Source organism: Silene latifolia, chromosome Y (assembly GCF_048544455.1).
Source record: "Silene latifolia isolate original U9 population chromosome Y, ASM4854445v1, whole genome shotgun sequence".
Taxonomy (NCBI): Eukaryota; Viridiplantae; Streptophyta; class Magnoliopsida; order Caryophyllales; family Caryophyllaceae; genus Silene; species Silene latifolia.
The window spans coordinates 37,299,937-37,316,733 of record NC_133538.1 but is presented as its reverse complement, the minus strand read 5'-3'; the positions used below and the strand labels follow the sequence as shown (position 1 = coordinate 37,316,733).

The 16,797-nt window shown below is 39.0% G+C and overlaps 2 protein-coding genes across 2 annotated transcripts; one reads left to right on the top strand and one right to left on the bottom strand.

Annotated features, from left to right (window-relative positions):
* The first annotated feature begins 4,997 nt into the window (after window positions 1-4,997).
* LOC141627858 (uncharacterized) lies at window positions 4,998-5,486 on the top strand. Its single transcript, XM_074441065.1, has one exon. The coding sequence runs from the start codon at window positions 4,998-5,000 to the stop codon at window positions 5,484-5,486; it is 489 nt and encodes a 162-aa protein (XP_074297166.1).
* A 5,090-nt stretch (window positions 5,487-10,576) lies between these two features.
* On the bottom strand, window positions 10,577-12,723 carry LOC141627857 (uncharacterized). Its single transcript, XM_074441064.1, has 2 exons — window positions 12,072-12,723; window positions 10,577-10,638 (listed from the first exon to the last, which is right to left on the bottom strand). Exons 1-2 carry the CDS (start codon window positions 12,721-12,723, stop codon window positions 10,577-10,579), a joined length of 714 nt encoding a protein of 237 aa, XP_074297165.1.
* Window positions 12,724-16,797: the final 4,074 nt, after the last annotated feature.

Here is a 16,797-nt window from a genome sequence, read left to right as displayed (position 1 = left end):
ATATAATATCATATTAAAATACCGGGTATTACACCTGCGGTCTTTAAGAATGGTCGACCCAATAAAATTGGGACTCCATCGACCTCCTGTGCCATATCCAAAACATAGAAATCAGCAGGAAAAACCAGCTGATCTACCTTAATCATTACATTCTCTACTACTCCCCTAGGGTGAACACTAGACCTATTAGCAAGTTGGACTACCACCCTAGTACTTTTTAAAGGGCCAAGCTTAAGAGACTCATATACATGGAAAGGGAGGACATTTATTGACGCCCCTAGATCTAACATGGCTCTTTCAAACCGTGTATCACCTATAGTGCAAGGTATAGTAAAGACACCCGGATCACTACACTTAGGAGGAGTCTTACTCTTAAACAAAGCTGACACAAATTCACTAGCTTTACCCTTTGGCTTTTTCAAACTACGTTCTTTTTTATTTCTTTTAATTGTACAAAGTTCTTTTAGAAACTTTGCATACCTAGGAACACTCTTAATCAAATCAAGTAAAGGAATATTTACCTCGCATTTACGAAAGGTTTCGTAAATATCAGTGTCAGGCTCCTTCTTCCTTGTGTCCTTCAAAGCCTCAGGAAAAGGTGGCAATGGCTAATATGAAGGTATGGATGGTGTCACCTCCTTTGAATTAGATGCATCTTCTTCTCCTCCATCTTTCAGTAGCTTATCATCTTCCACCACTAACTCCTCTTCTTCTTGAATAGTCACCACCTTAGGCTTAGCTTTTGGCTTTTCAATCTCCACCAATTGTCTACCATTTCTCAATGACACAAAGACTCACATTCTTCTAGGATTCAGAACTATGCGAGATGGTAAAGTACCGATTGTTTAGCTTCCAACCGATTGACCGCAGAGCCAATTGACTAATTTGATTATCAAGATTCTTGAAATTTTGCTTATTTTCTGCTCTATCTTGAGTGACACTGATGGTAAGAGCCCGAATCATGTCCTCGGTAGACATTGATGAGCTCGGTGTAGCTTGTGGTGGTGCCTGAGGTACGGAGGGTTGCTCTTGTGGTCGCATAATAAACTGACCTCTAGGAGGGCCAGATGATGGGTTAGCTTGAGAATTTCCCCAACGGAAGTTGAGATGAGCTTTCCATCCTTCATTATAAGTATTAGAGTATGGATCCCATTTCTTGTTTGGAATACTCTCCCATACACCATTCAAAATCGAGAATCACTCTCTTGCATTTGAGGGCACAAATCGCTAGGATGACCCTTAGTAGAGCATATACCACAAATAACAGCCATTTGTCTGCCAGATAACATATCACGGAGTGTGGAAGCAATATTATCAACCTTTTCTTCCAAGTCAGGATTAACACCCATAGCACTCACTCCTCTCCGTGAAGGTCTTCTCTCAAACTGTCTAGAGGTCTCAGCTAGCTCTGTGATAACCTCTCAAGCTTCATCTGGATTCTTGTTGGCTATATTTCCTCCACAAGCAGAATGAATCATACGGCGGTCATCTTGGTTCAGTCCACCACAAAAGTACATGATGAGATCATGTTTAGAGTAACCATGGTAGGGGCAACTGGCACATAACTGCTTAAACTTTTCAAGGTACTCGTACAAAGTTTCTCCATCTTGCTGCTCAATATTACTGATGGCTCTTTTCAGTTGAGCTGATCGAGAAGGCGGAAAATACTTCTCCAAGAATGCTTTCTTCATACCTATCCAAGTAGTGATACTCGCCGGTGGTAGATAGTTTATTAACCAGTCTCTCGCATTGCCTTTCAAGGAGAAAGGAAAGGCTCTCAATTTCAATTGCTCATCTGTGATATCAACTGGCTTCATACCGGTGCACACAATATGAAAGTCCAAAAGATGCTTATTCGGATCCTCAATACTCGTCCCACTGAAACTTGGTAATTGATGTATCAATCCAGATTTCAGTTCAAAAGTAACCCCATCATTCAATGCTGGAAAAGTGATGCATAATAGCTGAACAATAAGATTTGGAGCTGTGAGCTCCTTTAATATGCGAGTCTCTCGGGCCATATTCTCAGTAGTAACAGGAGTTTCCGCAGTATCTGAATCAGAGTGTATATCCTTCTCGGAATCTGGGTGCTCAAAAACAACTAACTGGCTCCCACTGATATGTCTCAACCTGAAAAGTGTCCGTTCAATCTCTGAGTTGTAAGGCTCGAGTGGATGGTTAGTAGAAGGAGTATTATGCATAGACAAAACTAAAACAAAACTAAGACTCTATACTACAAAACACAAAAATTAACTATTGCCTTCCCCGGCAACGGCGCCAAAATTTGGTGAGCCGAAGTCGTATGCTCCCAAAAATAAGTAATGAAGTCCTATTACCTTAACTATATAGTAGAGGTAAGTCGGGTGTCGAATCCACAGGGAAGACGATGTAATTAATGTGTAGAAAGTAAAGAGTACAAGTAACAATAATAGGGGGGTTTTGTTGATTGAATAAGCTAATGACTAATAAGACAAGGAGCAAGTAAATAAGATGAATTCAGATGATTAAAGGTCTTGGGTCAACAAACATCCACTATCAACAAACTAATTGGTCTTCGATTGTCTTTAATTCAATTACTCTCAAGTACTCTATTGTAGAAATACAAGTTTCCTTCTTCCTCTTAAGTATAGTCAACTAACTCGAAACGCGATATTAGAAGACCCTAATTATTGAATAATCTAATCCACGCGTCTAGATTTAATCCAACAACAGCAATAACGATCAAAGGAAGCAAAGATAACGATCTTTAACACACACGGTTAACGATTCGAATTATATATCTAGTCTTTACTTCGTCCTAATAACGATGAAACACATACAAATTTGAACAATTACGGATTCAATTTCTAAACATGCAATAGATTAATGAAAGCAATTACTAATTGATCAGATCAGCAAAAGAAACAATAATCATAAAATACGAGCAAGAGACATAAACAATACTTGAGAAATAAAAGAGAGAAAGAATAATCTCACAATTAATTAGTCAATAGCTTCAATCTGTTGATCCAAGAAAGGGAGGATTAGTTCCTCATAATTTCTAAGCAAAAGTAATTAGGGTTCTAGAGAGTTTTCCGCAAATTCCACTTATTGAATAATAGTCTGAATGATATCAACTTCATACCTAACCTAATAATAATAACTAATAATAATAATAGCTGAAATTAGGAAACAAGGCAAGAAACAATTCTCGGACTACTGCAACACGGGCGACCCGCTTATGAATCAGCGACCCGCGCCACTTTCTGATAAAAACGCTGCTTGTGTTGTTTCTTCCGTGTTTCAAACTCTCCTTGAATTGATGATTGTTGGGCTAAGGGGGAACATGTCATGTGACATGTTGGGCTACACAATTCAGTTTGACGCCTTTTGATATCCAACATGGAATATGGTGGACTTCTATTTCTCATTTCCACTTCCTTATATTTTTGAGCCCACTTAAAACTTCATGTTTAATATGATAATTTCCCATAACTAATAACTTTACATAATTATCCTCAAAGTATAACCAATATTATAAAATGAGAAATTACGCAAATACTTTTCTTGAAATCCCCTTATTTCACCAATAGTCACCCAAATCAACATTCATATACCGTACTAAACCCGTCTTATCAGCATCATAGACTTTATAGTACCTCTTGGAAGGTCCTAGTCTCCAAGACCATAAACTATACACAAAATCTCATTATAGACTGTATATATCCGTTTATAATTAAAGACGGACCAAATACAATACCACATTCCTAATAGGACAAGCAACAAGTGGGGTGGTGATGGGCAAAAATGTCACCAAGCTATTTGACCCGTCTTTAGCAATAGACGGATATATCCGTCTATAGCAAGACTAGCTGTAAAATATATGGTAGAACAATGTACCAATTCACAATAGTAGTCGTCCGCAAGGGTGAAATTTATCGGTTAAAACTTGGGTGAAATTTTCAGGAGATCAGATTCAAGCCTTCCTAAGAGTAATCTTGTGGAGTATTAATGGACTCAGTTCATGCCTCATAGACTTTGAGTCTGTCATCCTCGGGTGGCTTACCTGATGTACGTGATTTGCAGGCTATCACGTATACCCGAGGGTTTACCCAGTGCGCACCAAAGGTAGACATTAAACATAGTTCCCAAACATGATATTGAAAGTTGGAACTGCTTGACATGATGCTCTTTTTGACCGATACTCTCTCCGTCCGAATGATTTATTTACTTTTGATAAAAAATACCTCTCACAAAAGATAATTAAATGAATGAGACAGACAAAGCAGATTAGCAGATAGTAGGGATATTTAATAACAAAGTTGTTACACATCACCTAATAATATAGTTGGTTGGGTTGTTATTTATAAAATCGATAATACAGACCAAGTTCTACATATCGATAATCATGCAGAAAACCAGCTTAATTAATTACACAAATTCTTATCATTGTGCAACAGTAGTAATGTTAACACCACCCCCACAGTTATGCTTTGGACTATGTTAAATGTCCATTCTATAGAGCCCTTAGATGAACTTATATTTGTGTCTTGGGACTCACATTTGCCTTTGCAAGATTTGGAGAAGATGAGTGGATGTTAGAATATAGAAGTCAAAATTAGAATATGAAAGTCAAAGGTTGTTAGAATTTTGTTAATTAGTCAGTTAAATTTATTAAGTCGGTTTAACTGATCATATAAGGAAGATTATACCTTCATTGTATCATATAATTCTAAACACGATTCTAATACAAAGATTACTAATTTCTCTCTCTATTATCAATTCTCTCTTCATTATTCTCTCTCTAATCAATCTTCATCCTCTTTAATCAATCACAATCATGATTTCCTATAAACTACAACATGATATCAGAGTCCAGGTTCAATCAATTGATTGGTCCTGTTTCTTTCGTTCATCTTCTTCCGCTTTAAATCTCTGATCTTAATCATAGTTTCCGTTTTTTTTCTCTCAATTTTTTTAATAACATCAATTTCTTGAAAAAAAAACCGCAAATCAAGATGCCAGAAGTTACAATCGGTCCTGATGATCCACACTTTATCAACAATAATGATTTGATTACTGGTGTCAAACTGGTAGACACTCCTTTTGAAGGCACTGGGTTCGGAAATTGGAAGCGTTCCATGTTAATTGCTCTCTCAGCGAAGAACAAAATCAGATTCATTGACGGCTCCATTCCTAAACCAGCCTCTACTGCAGCAACAGCCAAACATTGGCAGCGATGCAACGACATCGTTTTCTCCTGGATTCTAAGTTCTATGTCCTCTGAAATCGCAGATTTTATTCTTTATAGTAATTCTGCAAAGGACGCTTGGATTGAGTTAGAAGAACGTTTTGGTCAGTCTAATGGTGCACAGTTATATGGAGTTCACAAGAAACTTAATGATTTCGCTCAAGGCAATGATTCTATTGTCACCTACTTCACCAAACTCAAATCCATTTGGGATGAGATTGATGGTATGGGTATGAACCCAAATTGCACTTGTTGATGTACTTGCGGTGCCAAGCAGAAGCAAACAAGGTTTCAAGAAGATAAGAGGGTTGTTGAATTTCTGATGGGTTTGAACGACCCTTTTGTTGTTACCAGGGGTACAATTTTACTTCAGAATCCTTTGCCTAAAATCAGTGTTGTATACAATAATTTACTGCAAGAAGAGAGGCAAAGGGAAATCCACAATACTGTTTCTGTTCAAGCTGATTCAGCTGCGTTATATGCAAGAAATGCAAATTTCAACAAAGGTGGTTTGAACAATTCTGGGTTTCAGAAAGGAAGCTCAAGTAATTATGGGTTTTCTAACAATTCTGGGTATAATGGTAATGGTTCAAAGAATACTTTTTAGGGTTCAATCAAGAATGGAAATTTCAATGGCGAATTCAATCCATCAAACAATTTCAAGAAGCCAATATTTCAGCCTAATGGTTTCAAAGGCAAGGCTAATGATTCAGAGGACAGATCCACTATGTTTTGTAACTACTGTAAGAAATAGGGTCATACAGTCGACATCTGCTATCATCTTGAGAACAAAAATAGGCGCTTTGCTGGTAATGCACCACAACTTTCTTGGTCACTTTGGTGGTAATCATAACATGCAGATGAACAATGGACATGCTCACATGAGTAATGGTACTGGTCAGTTGAATAATGGGCAAGGAAATCCTAAACAGCAGCACCAAGGTTCTACTTCTGGAGGCAATACTTCTTCTGAATATCCATGTTCATCAGCTAACTTTCCAGGTAACAGTCTTTCTAATACTGTTTCCATAAATCTAAATGCTTATTCAGTTGTCTAGATTTTAGATTCTGGTGCTATTGATCACATGTGTTCCAATATGAATTTGTTTGCTGAACATAGGAAAATTGCTAGACCTTATACCATTTCTCTACCCAATGGTCAAATTGTCAAGATAGATATTATTGGGACAGTTAATCTGATTCCTGAATTGTCCTTACACGAGGTTTTATATGTTCCATGTTTTAAATTTATTAATCTGTTATCTATAAGCAAGTTAAATAAACAATTAAACGCAGTAGTGAGCTTTACTCATACTGTTTGTTATTTGCAGGACTATTTCACGAACCCCTTGATCTTTGGTAAAAATTGCAATGATTTATACTTGCTGCAAACTCAGACAACAAAGAAGAATAATAATGTCCCACCAACTTCATTTTCTTTTAATTCTAATAAGCATTCTGTACATACTGTCGTTTCTAGTTCTTCTAGCCATATTTGGCACAAAAGATTAGGCCACTTATCAGTGTACAAACTCAAACAATTGCATTTATGTGATTCTAAATCTGTTGAAAATGATTTGCTTTCTTGTTCAATTTGTGCTTAAGCACGACAACATAGGTTATATTTTCAATTAAGTTCTTCTGTCTCCTTTTCATCTTTTGAATTGATCCATATAGATTTATGGGGACCATATCATACTCCCACTTACATTGGCTACAAACACTTTCTCACAATAGTAGATGATTTCACAAGTTGTACTTGGACACATTTGTTGACCAGCAAGAGCAATGCTTTCCCCCTTCTTAAAACCTTTATCAGTATGGTCAGCACTCAGTTCAATAAGAAAGTCAAAATTATACGTTCTGATAATGCATTTGAGCTGGGTACCAGCACAACTACATCTCAATTTTTATCTGAACAAGGTATATTGCATCAAACCTCATGTTTCATACTCCACAACAGAATGGTATTGTTGAGAGAAAACACAAATACCTTTTGGAAACTGCTAGAGCATTTAAATTTCAATCAAATTTACCTAGAAAATACTGGGAGATTGTATTTTAACTGCTACTTATATTGTCAATAGATCGCCAACCAAACTTTTACAGAATATGTCACCCTATCAGTTGCTTTTTGGTAAAATTCCTGATTTCATATGAGATCTTTTGGGTGTCTGGTTTATGCATCTACTGTCAAGCCTGGTCGTGATAAATTTTCTCTTAGAGCTATTCCTTGTGTCTTTCTTGGGTACCCTTTTGGCAAGAAAGCTTACAAATTACTCAGGTTGGATACTCATGCTACAATGATTTCTAGGGATGTTGTGTTCCATGAGGAGATATTTCCTTATGTTCAAAACAATGTGACAAAATTTCTACCTCTTTCTATGAATGATAATCCTAATTTTCCTCATATAAGCATTACAAATCCTAGTAAATCTAATAGAACTATCCCTACAACAAACACAAATGATCTGCATAATCATGGTTCTTCTGATGCCGGTATAAATAACAATGACAATAACAATATTGTTGTCACTAATAACAACAATAATATATCTCATGCTAGACAGTTAACCAGAATTTCTAAGCCACCTGCTTATTTACAGGGTTATGTTTGTAAAATGCCAAGCAAAAGCTGCAACAATGCACACAATGATTACTATAGTCATACATTAACCTCTTTATATGAAAACCTTTCTTTGCCTACTTCTGTTTGCTTGTCCGCTACTTCTATAACTAGTGCAGGAGATACTATAGTGTTGCCTGTATAAGATCCAAAGACTTATGCAGAGGCATCTGCATATCCTGAGTGGCAGCAAGCTATTGAGGAATAATTCAAAGCCCTTGAGAAAATAACACCTGGTCTGTGGTTCCTTTGCATGCTGGGAAGAATTCCATTTCCTACAAAAGGGTGTTCAGAGTGAAACACAAGTCAGATGGCAGCATAGAACGTTACAAGACCAGATTGGTAGTCAAAGGATACACACAAAGGGAAGGTATAGATTACTCAGAAACCTTCTCCTCTGTGATAAAGATGACAACCATCAGGAGTCTAGTTGCAATTGATGACAAGAAAGGATGGCCCATGACTCAGTTGGATGTCAACAATGCCTTCTTACATGGTGATTTACATGAAGAGGTATACATGAAAATTCCTTCTGGTCTGAGAGTCAAATGGAAGAATATGGTGTGTAAATTGCATAAGTTTATTTATGGTCTTAAACAAACTTCAAGGCAATGGAATGCCAAGCTTTGTCAAGCTCTAAATTAAAGTCAAAAGGATATAGACAATCCCTTAATGATTACGGTTTGTTTTATAAGAAGACAGATGGGAAAGTGGTTGACCTAGCCATTTATGTAGATCACATATTGTTTGTAGGAGACAATGACACATAAATCACCATTTTGAAAGCCTTCTTAGATGATACCTTCAAGATAAAAGACATGGGAAGACTCAGTTATTTCCTAGGGTTAGAGTTTCAGCATCTTTCAAATGGTGTAGCCATCACACAAAAGACGTATGCAACAGAGTTATAGGATGAATTTGCTTACACAAATTGCAAGCCTGTCACTTGTCCATTAGATGCTTCAATCAAGTTGGATGCAAAATCAAGCAATTTTGTGACACCCCTCGTTGAGGCATTGGAAGTAAATAGTAAAATGCAGCGGAAAACACGAGATTTTTAAAACTTTTTTAGGCTTCTATTGAAGTCTAACGCGAGGTATCACCAACAACGATAAAAAGTATAGTTAGCTAAATTTAGGTTTACAACATAAGTCTATTTATTGGGGAAAAGATATCCCACGAATGAACACGAGTTTAAAAGTAGGTAAGTCTAGCAAAATGATAACTAAATAAGGTCCAGGGTAAGAACTCGCTAGCTCACACGGTCTTCCCCACTTAAGCTTCATCACCAACCTGTCATTCATAATAAATATGAAAGCCACAGTTAGTGGGGAGTAACTCAGGGTTCTCCCAGCCACAATATGTCAAAAATATAAGTAATTAAGAATTTAATTAAACAAACAAGCACGAAGATAGATACTTACGGTAACAGGAAAATCATGATTAGTAGGCATAGTGAAATAAGAATAACTATGCACTTATGAGGGAAGAATAAAGGTCATCCGGTCACATATTAACTCGACTGAAAGTGTAAGACATATACGAAGTATAGACAGAGTATCCGACTCAAAGGCTACCTTTAAAGCATGTCCGAGATACTACACACAAGAATACATCCTAGACTCTAACCTCCTGGTAGGACGACGATCATAATACGGTCCTAGTCTAAACCTGGATCCAGACTCTCGGGATGGACGACACCCGATTCGACATGCGGTGACCTATCCGCATCCAAGACTCGAAACATGGCAAATAGACCGTAACCAAAGGTCGAGTAACCTCAAATCTGAAACATGGTACCATACCGTAACCAAAGGTCCGAAGAGGCGGAAGGATATCCAAATCCGGAAACATGGCACACATACCGTAACCAAAGGTCCGAAAGAGGAAATAAGGAAAGTTAAGTCGTCACACAATGTAAAACGTCACACTCGGGTCATAAATAAGGGTAACAATAATTTGCATGTTCACCATGTAAACATGTCCTAAATTGACCACTTACTAATCATGGAAAAGGTACATGCGTAGATCAATGTTTAGTATAAGTTATAGGCGAAGAAAAATACTCAGAGGGGTCTCAGCCGGTTGTGGGCCGGCGGCCGGTCCACCGGGTGGGACTCCAGACCAAAAATTTGGATTTTCAAGAAAATTTATAGCGGCTTCCCGGCCGGTCAGGAACCGGCGGCCGGTCAACCGGCTGGGACCCAAGGCTCAAATTCGAAAATTTTGCAAAAACAATAAAAGTTACAGCGGGTTCCCAGCCGGTCAGGAACCGGCGGCCGGTCAACCGGCTGAGACCCACGACAAAATTTTGAAAAAAATTAAACAACTTACAGCGGGTTCTCAGCCGGTTGAGGGCCGGCGGCCGGTCGACCGGCTGGGACCCACTGTACGCGTGAATCACCAAAAATCGTTTCTCAAACATTAAACAACCAACCAAAAATCGTTCCACAACAATTATTTACATGTCCTAGCATGATTTTAACCCAGAAAAACATCATAATTGAGACGGAAATTCAACCAATACGGATCTAAGACAATAAAGATTAGAACTTTCAATCAAACATGTGAGAAAAGTCATACAAGTATTCTAATCAATATCAATTCACCACAAGTCATGAAAGACACCAAATTGAACATTCATATGAGTCTAATACTACATAATTCACACAATTTTAACATAAAAGTCGAGTAACCCATCACCGTTACCTTTTTGCACTTCAATCCTCTAAAGAGTCGTCGATGATGTAGCTATCCTCTTCCGGGTTGTCTAAATCTTCCCCTAAACAAAAAAATGAAAGAATTAAGTCAAGAATCCACACCCTTGTAAGATGAGAATTTCGAAATAGGGAAAAAGATGGTAACTTTCTTACTTAGAAAGATGGAGAAAGAAAGGAGGGTAAGAATGGCGCGAAAATGGTGGAATTTGGTCAAGAAACGGATGAGTTATGGAGAAACTAAGATTGGTAAGAGAGTTGACAATGGTGTTGGTGGTTTTGTGTTTGTTTTTCAGAAAAACAAAGGAGGAAGGTGGAGGTTTATGAGGAAGGTAGGTGGAGGAAGGGTATTGTAGAGAAAAGAGGAAGCCCAAGTAAAAACCTAAGCCCACACGAATAAATTATACGGTCCAACTACCGAGACCGTCTAGAAATTCCGTCTACCCTATACATATAATATTGGCTATAGGGTATATATATATATATATATATATATATATATATATACATATATATATATATACATATATATATATATACATATATATATATATACATATATATATATATATATATATATATGGGTATGTATATCAACCTATATTTTTATAAATTTAATTTAAAATATACAATTTATGACTAAAGGCCAAAATATATTTTATAAAAATTACGGGTGTTACAATCACCCCATCTTTTTAAAAAGTTTCGCCCTCGAAACTTGAAGCGAAAGGTATTACCTTACAAAAATAAGTTAGGGTACTTGACACGCATGGAAGCCTCCGGCTCCCAAGTCTCTTCTTCCACATCACCACACTTCCACAACACCTTCACCAAGGGCACCACTTTGCTCCTTAGTTTCTTCTCCTTCTTATCCAAGATAGGAATAGGTCTCTCCTCGAAAGAAAGACTAGGTTCAAGCTCGGGAATCTCATTTTGCAACACATGACTAGGGTCGCTAATGTATTTCCTAAGTTGAGACACACGGAAAATATCATGAACTTTACCCAAACTCGGGGGCAAATCCAATTTGTAAGCCACAGCACCAATCCTTTTCACAACGTCGTACGGTCCAATGTACTTTGGACTCAACTTCCCTTTAACTCCGAACCTCATAACTCCTTTCATCGGGGACACTTTTAGGAACACCTTATCTCTAACTTCAAACTCCAAGGGTCGACGACGAACATCGACATACGACTTCTAACGATCCTGGGCGACTTTCATTCTTTCATGGATGAGCTTCACTTGATCAATGGTCTCGGCTAACTTGTCGGGCCCTAGATCACGAACATCACTTGCTTGATCCCAACAAATCAGACTACGACATTTCCTTCCATAAAGGGCTTCATAAGGGGCCATCTTTTTTTTTTGGTGAAATGTGAAAATTATATTAATAATTAAGATAAAGTCATACATTCACCAATAGACACAAACATTGTAACCCTACTATAAACTGCTAACCATCTAACAAATTACATCCTAGGAGACCAACTCATACATTGATACTTAGAAGTCCACTTCCATTGCCGACCTCTACTTTGCACTATTTGTTGCACTGAATTAACAACACTTGCAGGAGAAGGGAGGTAACAGTCCACCAAGCACACATTACGGACCCTCCACAGCTGATACACCAAAGCCAACACCGCAGCACAGACAATCCTTTTTTTCATGAGAGACCTGCATCTCCAAGAGCAACACCACTCAAGTATCCCACTGCCAGGCAAAGCCACATCCAACCAGACTTTAAGCAAAGCCCAACATTGGCTACTGAATTTGCAATGATATAGCAAATGAGAATGATCTTCAGCATGGTCCAGACACATATCACACGTACCATCCTGAATAACCCCAAAACGTACTAGTCTATCCTTAGTGAGTAGTCTACCTTGGATAGCTAGCCATCCAATAAACGCATGCTTGGGCATATTGAAACGATTCCATACAACAGGATGCCAAGGAACCTTGACTTGATCACCTTGAAGCCAAATGTAACCCTCAGAGATAGTATATCTCCCTGCATTAAACCTCCATTGCCCATTATAGTAGGCAGGTTTAAGTTGCTCCTTGACCTGGCAAAGCTTCCTCCATGTCCAGCTTGAACTAACAGTTGGAACATAATCCATCCAATGCTGGTCTTTAATATACATGTGATTCACCCATCATATCCATAAGTGATCTGCCTTCATGGCAATCCACCATACATACTTGCCAAGCATAGCCACATTCCACATTTTACAGTTAATAATACCAAGACCACCAGATTTTTTTCCAGTGCATACCTTAGTCCATGCTACAGGGGCAGTTTTCAGAAATTCCTCAGAACCACTCCACAAATAATTTCGACAAATAAGCTCTATTCTGTCCATCACAGTCACAGGAATGAGAAAAATACGAGCCCAAAAACTGTGCAGCTGTGAGAGAACAGCCTGGACAAGGACAAGGCGACCAGCATAACTGAGCTTTATAGCTCCCCAACCACGAATTCTCATTACCACTCTCTCCACAAGCCTGGAAAAATCCCCAACAGCCATTCTCTTATAAGAAATGGGAATGCCCATGTACCTGAATGGAAAAGACCCTTCTCTGAAGCATGAAACCCTCATCACATACTGACTATCCTAATTGCACATACCATTAAAGTAGATATCAGATTTTTCTCTGTTCATTACCAGTCCAGAAGCCTTAGAGAACGTAGCAAAAGCTCTCAGAATGGTGCATATAGACTGTTTATCTCCCCTACAAAACATGAGGAGGTCATCCGCAAAACACAAGTGAGTAAGCTTGAGTGCTCTACACATGGGCCATCTTGATAGAAGCGTGATAACTATTGTTGTAAGAAAATTCCACCAAAGGTAAGATATTCTCCCAACGAGAATGACAATAAAGGGCATAAGCACGTAACAAGTCTTCTAGAGTTTGAATCGTCCTCTGGGATTGTCCATCGGCAGCGGCATGAAAAGCGGTACTCATCAACAACTTACTACCCATAGCATCTCGCAAAGCTTTCCAAAATCTCGAACAAAAATGCGGGTCACGATCCGATACGATCCCCTTAGGGATACCATGGTAACGAACGATCTCCTCAACATAAGCACTAGCAAGTCGGTCTAAACTCCAAGTCTCGTTGATAGGAATGAACCTAGCACACTTGGTCAACCTATCCACAATCACCCATATGGCATCCTTTCCTCCAACGGTGTTAGGCAAAGCCATCACAAAATCCATGGAGATGGACTCCCACTTCCATAAAGGAACATCCAACGGTTGTAGCAAACCACCGGGTTTCTTATGCTCAATCTTCACTGGTTGACACGTAAGACACCTTCCAACATATGACACAATGTCATTCTTCTTGTTAGGCCACCAAAACTGAAGCTTCAAAGTTTTATACATCTTGTCTCCTCCAGGGTGAATCGAATAAGGGGATAAATGAGCTTCATCTAGAATTCTCTTTCTCAACTCAACGACATCGGGTACATACATGCGTCCTCGGTAACGAAGATAACCTCTAGCATCAATCTCGCAATCTTTAGCTTTCCCTACAAGAAGCTTGGCTTGGAAACCTTTGAAAGTAGCGTCATCCACTAGGCTATCAAGGATCTCACGGTGAAGAACGGGCTCGGCAACCATAGCACCAAGGTAATCAAAACCACTTTCCACAAGTTGCAGACTCAACTTATGAAACTCGGCACAAAGGTCATCGGGAAGCACACGAATGACACTCAAGGAATGGGTAGACTTCCTACTAAGGGCATCGACAACCACATTTGCCTTTCCTTCATGATACAACTCTACATCGTAATCATTCACCAATTCCAACCAACGACGTTGCCTCATATTCAAATCTTTCTGAGTGAAGATATACTTCAAACTCTTATGATCGGTGTAGATACGGCAATGAACTCCAATGAGATAGTGTTTCCACATCTTCAAAGCATGAACAACGGCAGCTAACTCGAGATCATGAGTAGGATAGTTCACCTCATGAACTCTCAATTGTCCCGAAGCATAGGCAACAACTCTCTTATTTTGCATGAGAACACAACCCAAACCCAACTTAGAAGCGTCACAAAACACATCAAAATCAACTCCATCCTCGGGTAAGGTCAACACTGTAACACCCCCATATCCAGAGGAGCCTTAACTAGGCCTTCCTTAGCATATAAGGACATTACCATCTCGGTTGCCTGAGGACAGTAATAATCAAATGTCGATAAAAGAACTATTATGTTATATTACAAGTGAATTAAAACCAACAACGATATAAAAGATACAACTCAAAGACTACTCTCTAAAGCTATCGAATCTCGTGAAGACTCATCCCTGCCCGGATTCCAGCTATCAACAACATCAACACCTGCTAAGACAGACTGCTCACCATAAGGGATCACGGCAGACACATAAAACAAGAAGACAACCACACAAGGTCAGTACTGAGATAAAACACAGCAAAGCCAACAACAACTAGCAATACAATGTAACACAACTAGCCACGCACAAGCAACCCACACCGATCAATCTCCGTCACCGACTGTCCACTGGACCAGCCCTGCTAGTGGGGGACCGCAGCCGTACCCACCAAATCCCCGCTCATCATATCGAGCGATAACCCAGTCCCATTAATGTGCACATCCCCTTCCGTGGCGGGTTCCACGAAGGGCGAAACTAGGGCGTGAAGCCACTCCCGCAAGTGACTCCACTCAGCCGAGAACGCATCTCGAGAACCAGACACAAATAGTCACAATCACAATACAACAGCAACAACCGTCTGAATGAATCAACAACACACAACAACCACAATACAACCACAACAACCGACACTCTAGACCATCTACAGAAACTGAGTAGGCGAACCTACCTTTAAGCAACTGCAACCAATCCATGCCAACACATGACATATCCAGCAATCAAGCAAAGCTTATAACCACAACACAATCATCTATTACTACCAAGCAAAACCTAACTGTAAAGAACAAGAACACGAATGATGATTATGACATACCTATAAGGAGAAACCCGGAAAAAGACCGCTACCCGACTCAAGTGACGCTCTCCTAAGGCACAAGAACCTTCAAAAGGCTTCCATGGAGGTTTTATGATGAAGGGAAGGGAAAGAGGCGACCAAAGGATAGGAGGAAAGTGGCGGAAATGAATTGCGGATATAACAAAACGCGATATAAAACCCTCGCTGAAAACTCGGTACTCGATCGAGTACCCCACATACTCGATCGAGTGACCCCCTACTCGACCGAGTAACTACGCTACTCGATCGAGTAGCCTCTACTCTATCGAGTACCACTCATAACTCGTAACCCAATATGGCTTTGGCACGCACTTCTAAGAACTATTCCCGCTCCCAAGGTCAGTCAACGCTGGTCAAAGGGTCCCTAAAAGGGCGGGTATTACAGTCTTCCCCCCTTAAAAAGAACTTCGTCCCCGAAGTTCAACTCACCTATCTCAACGCATAAGACACGGGAAAAACACGACATCACCATTCTTCCTATTCAAGTCATTACTCCCCTGAAATACCATCCCCCATGTCATCATCATCACCGTCTAACGCTCTATTCATACATGTATATATCGACTCTTGCAACTATCATACAAACATTATCATCATCAACTGTCACTCTATATGTATACTTCAACCCTTACAAGCTATCATATATAAAACATCAACCTCGCAATGCGAACCAACACAAACAATGATTACCTATCACATGATAACAACTATCAACCCGAAACATATCTCATATCAAATTCATGCTGCACAACTAATACCACCATGTTACTCAACAACGCGATTCTATTACGACACATTGCACCACAACTATCTCCTTATGACCGTCCTTTAAAAAATACTATCACATTCACTTCAATGAACTAAAGTAACCACTTACACTTCATATAAACAATGTGATCAAAGTACTAGAAAATTTGTAAATAAACAACAAAGCATTATAAACGAACGTCAACATTAATTCAAAAATCAGCCTTTTTATTTTGCGACATTACTCTTCCCCTCTAAAAAGGAACTTCGTCCCCGAAGTTCACCACCAATATTACCACACATATTACCTATTACTTGCATCCTAACATAAATTAGAACCATATAATTTATTATAGACATTACGCCCTAAGCATATACTCGTTAAATTAGAAATCATGCACAAACCACCGGAATAACTACCCGCTGTCGATAAACATGTTAATATCGTATG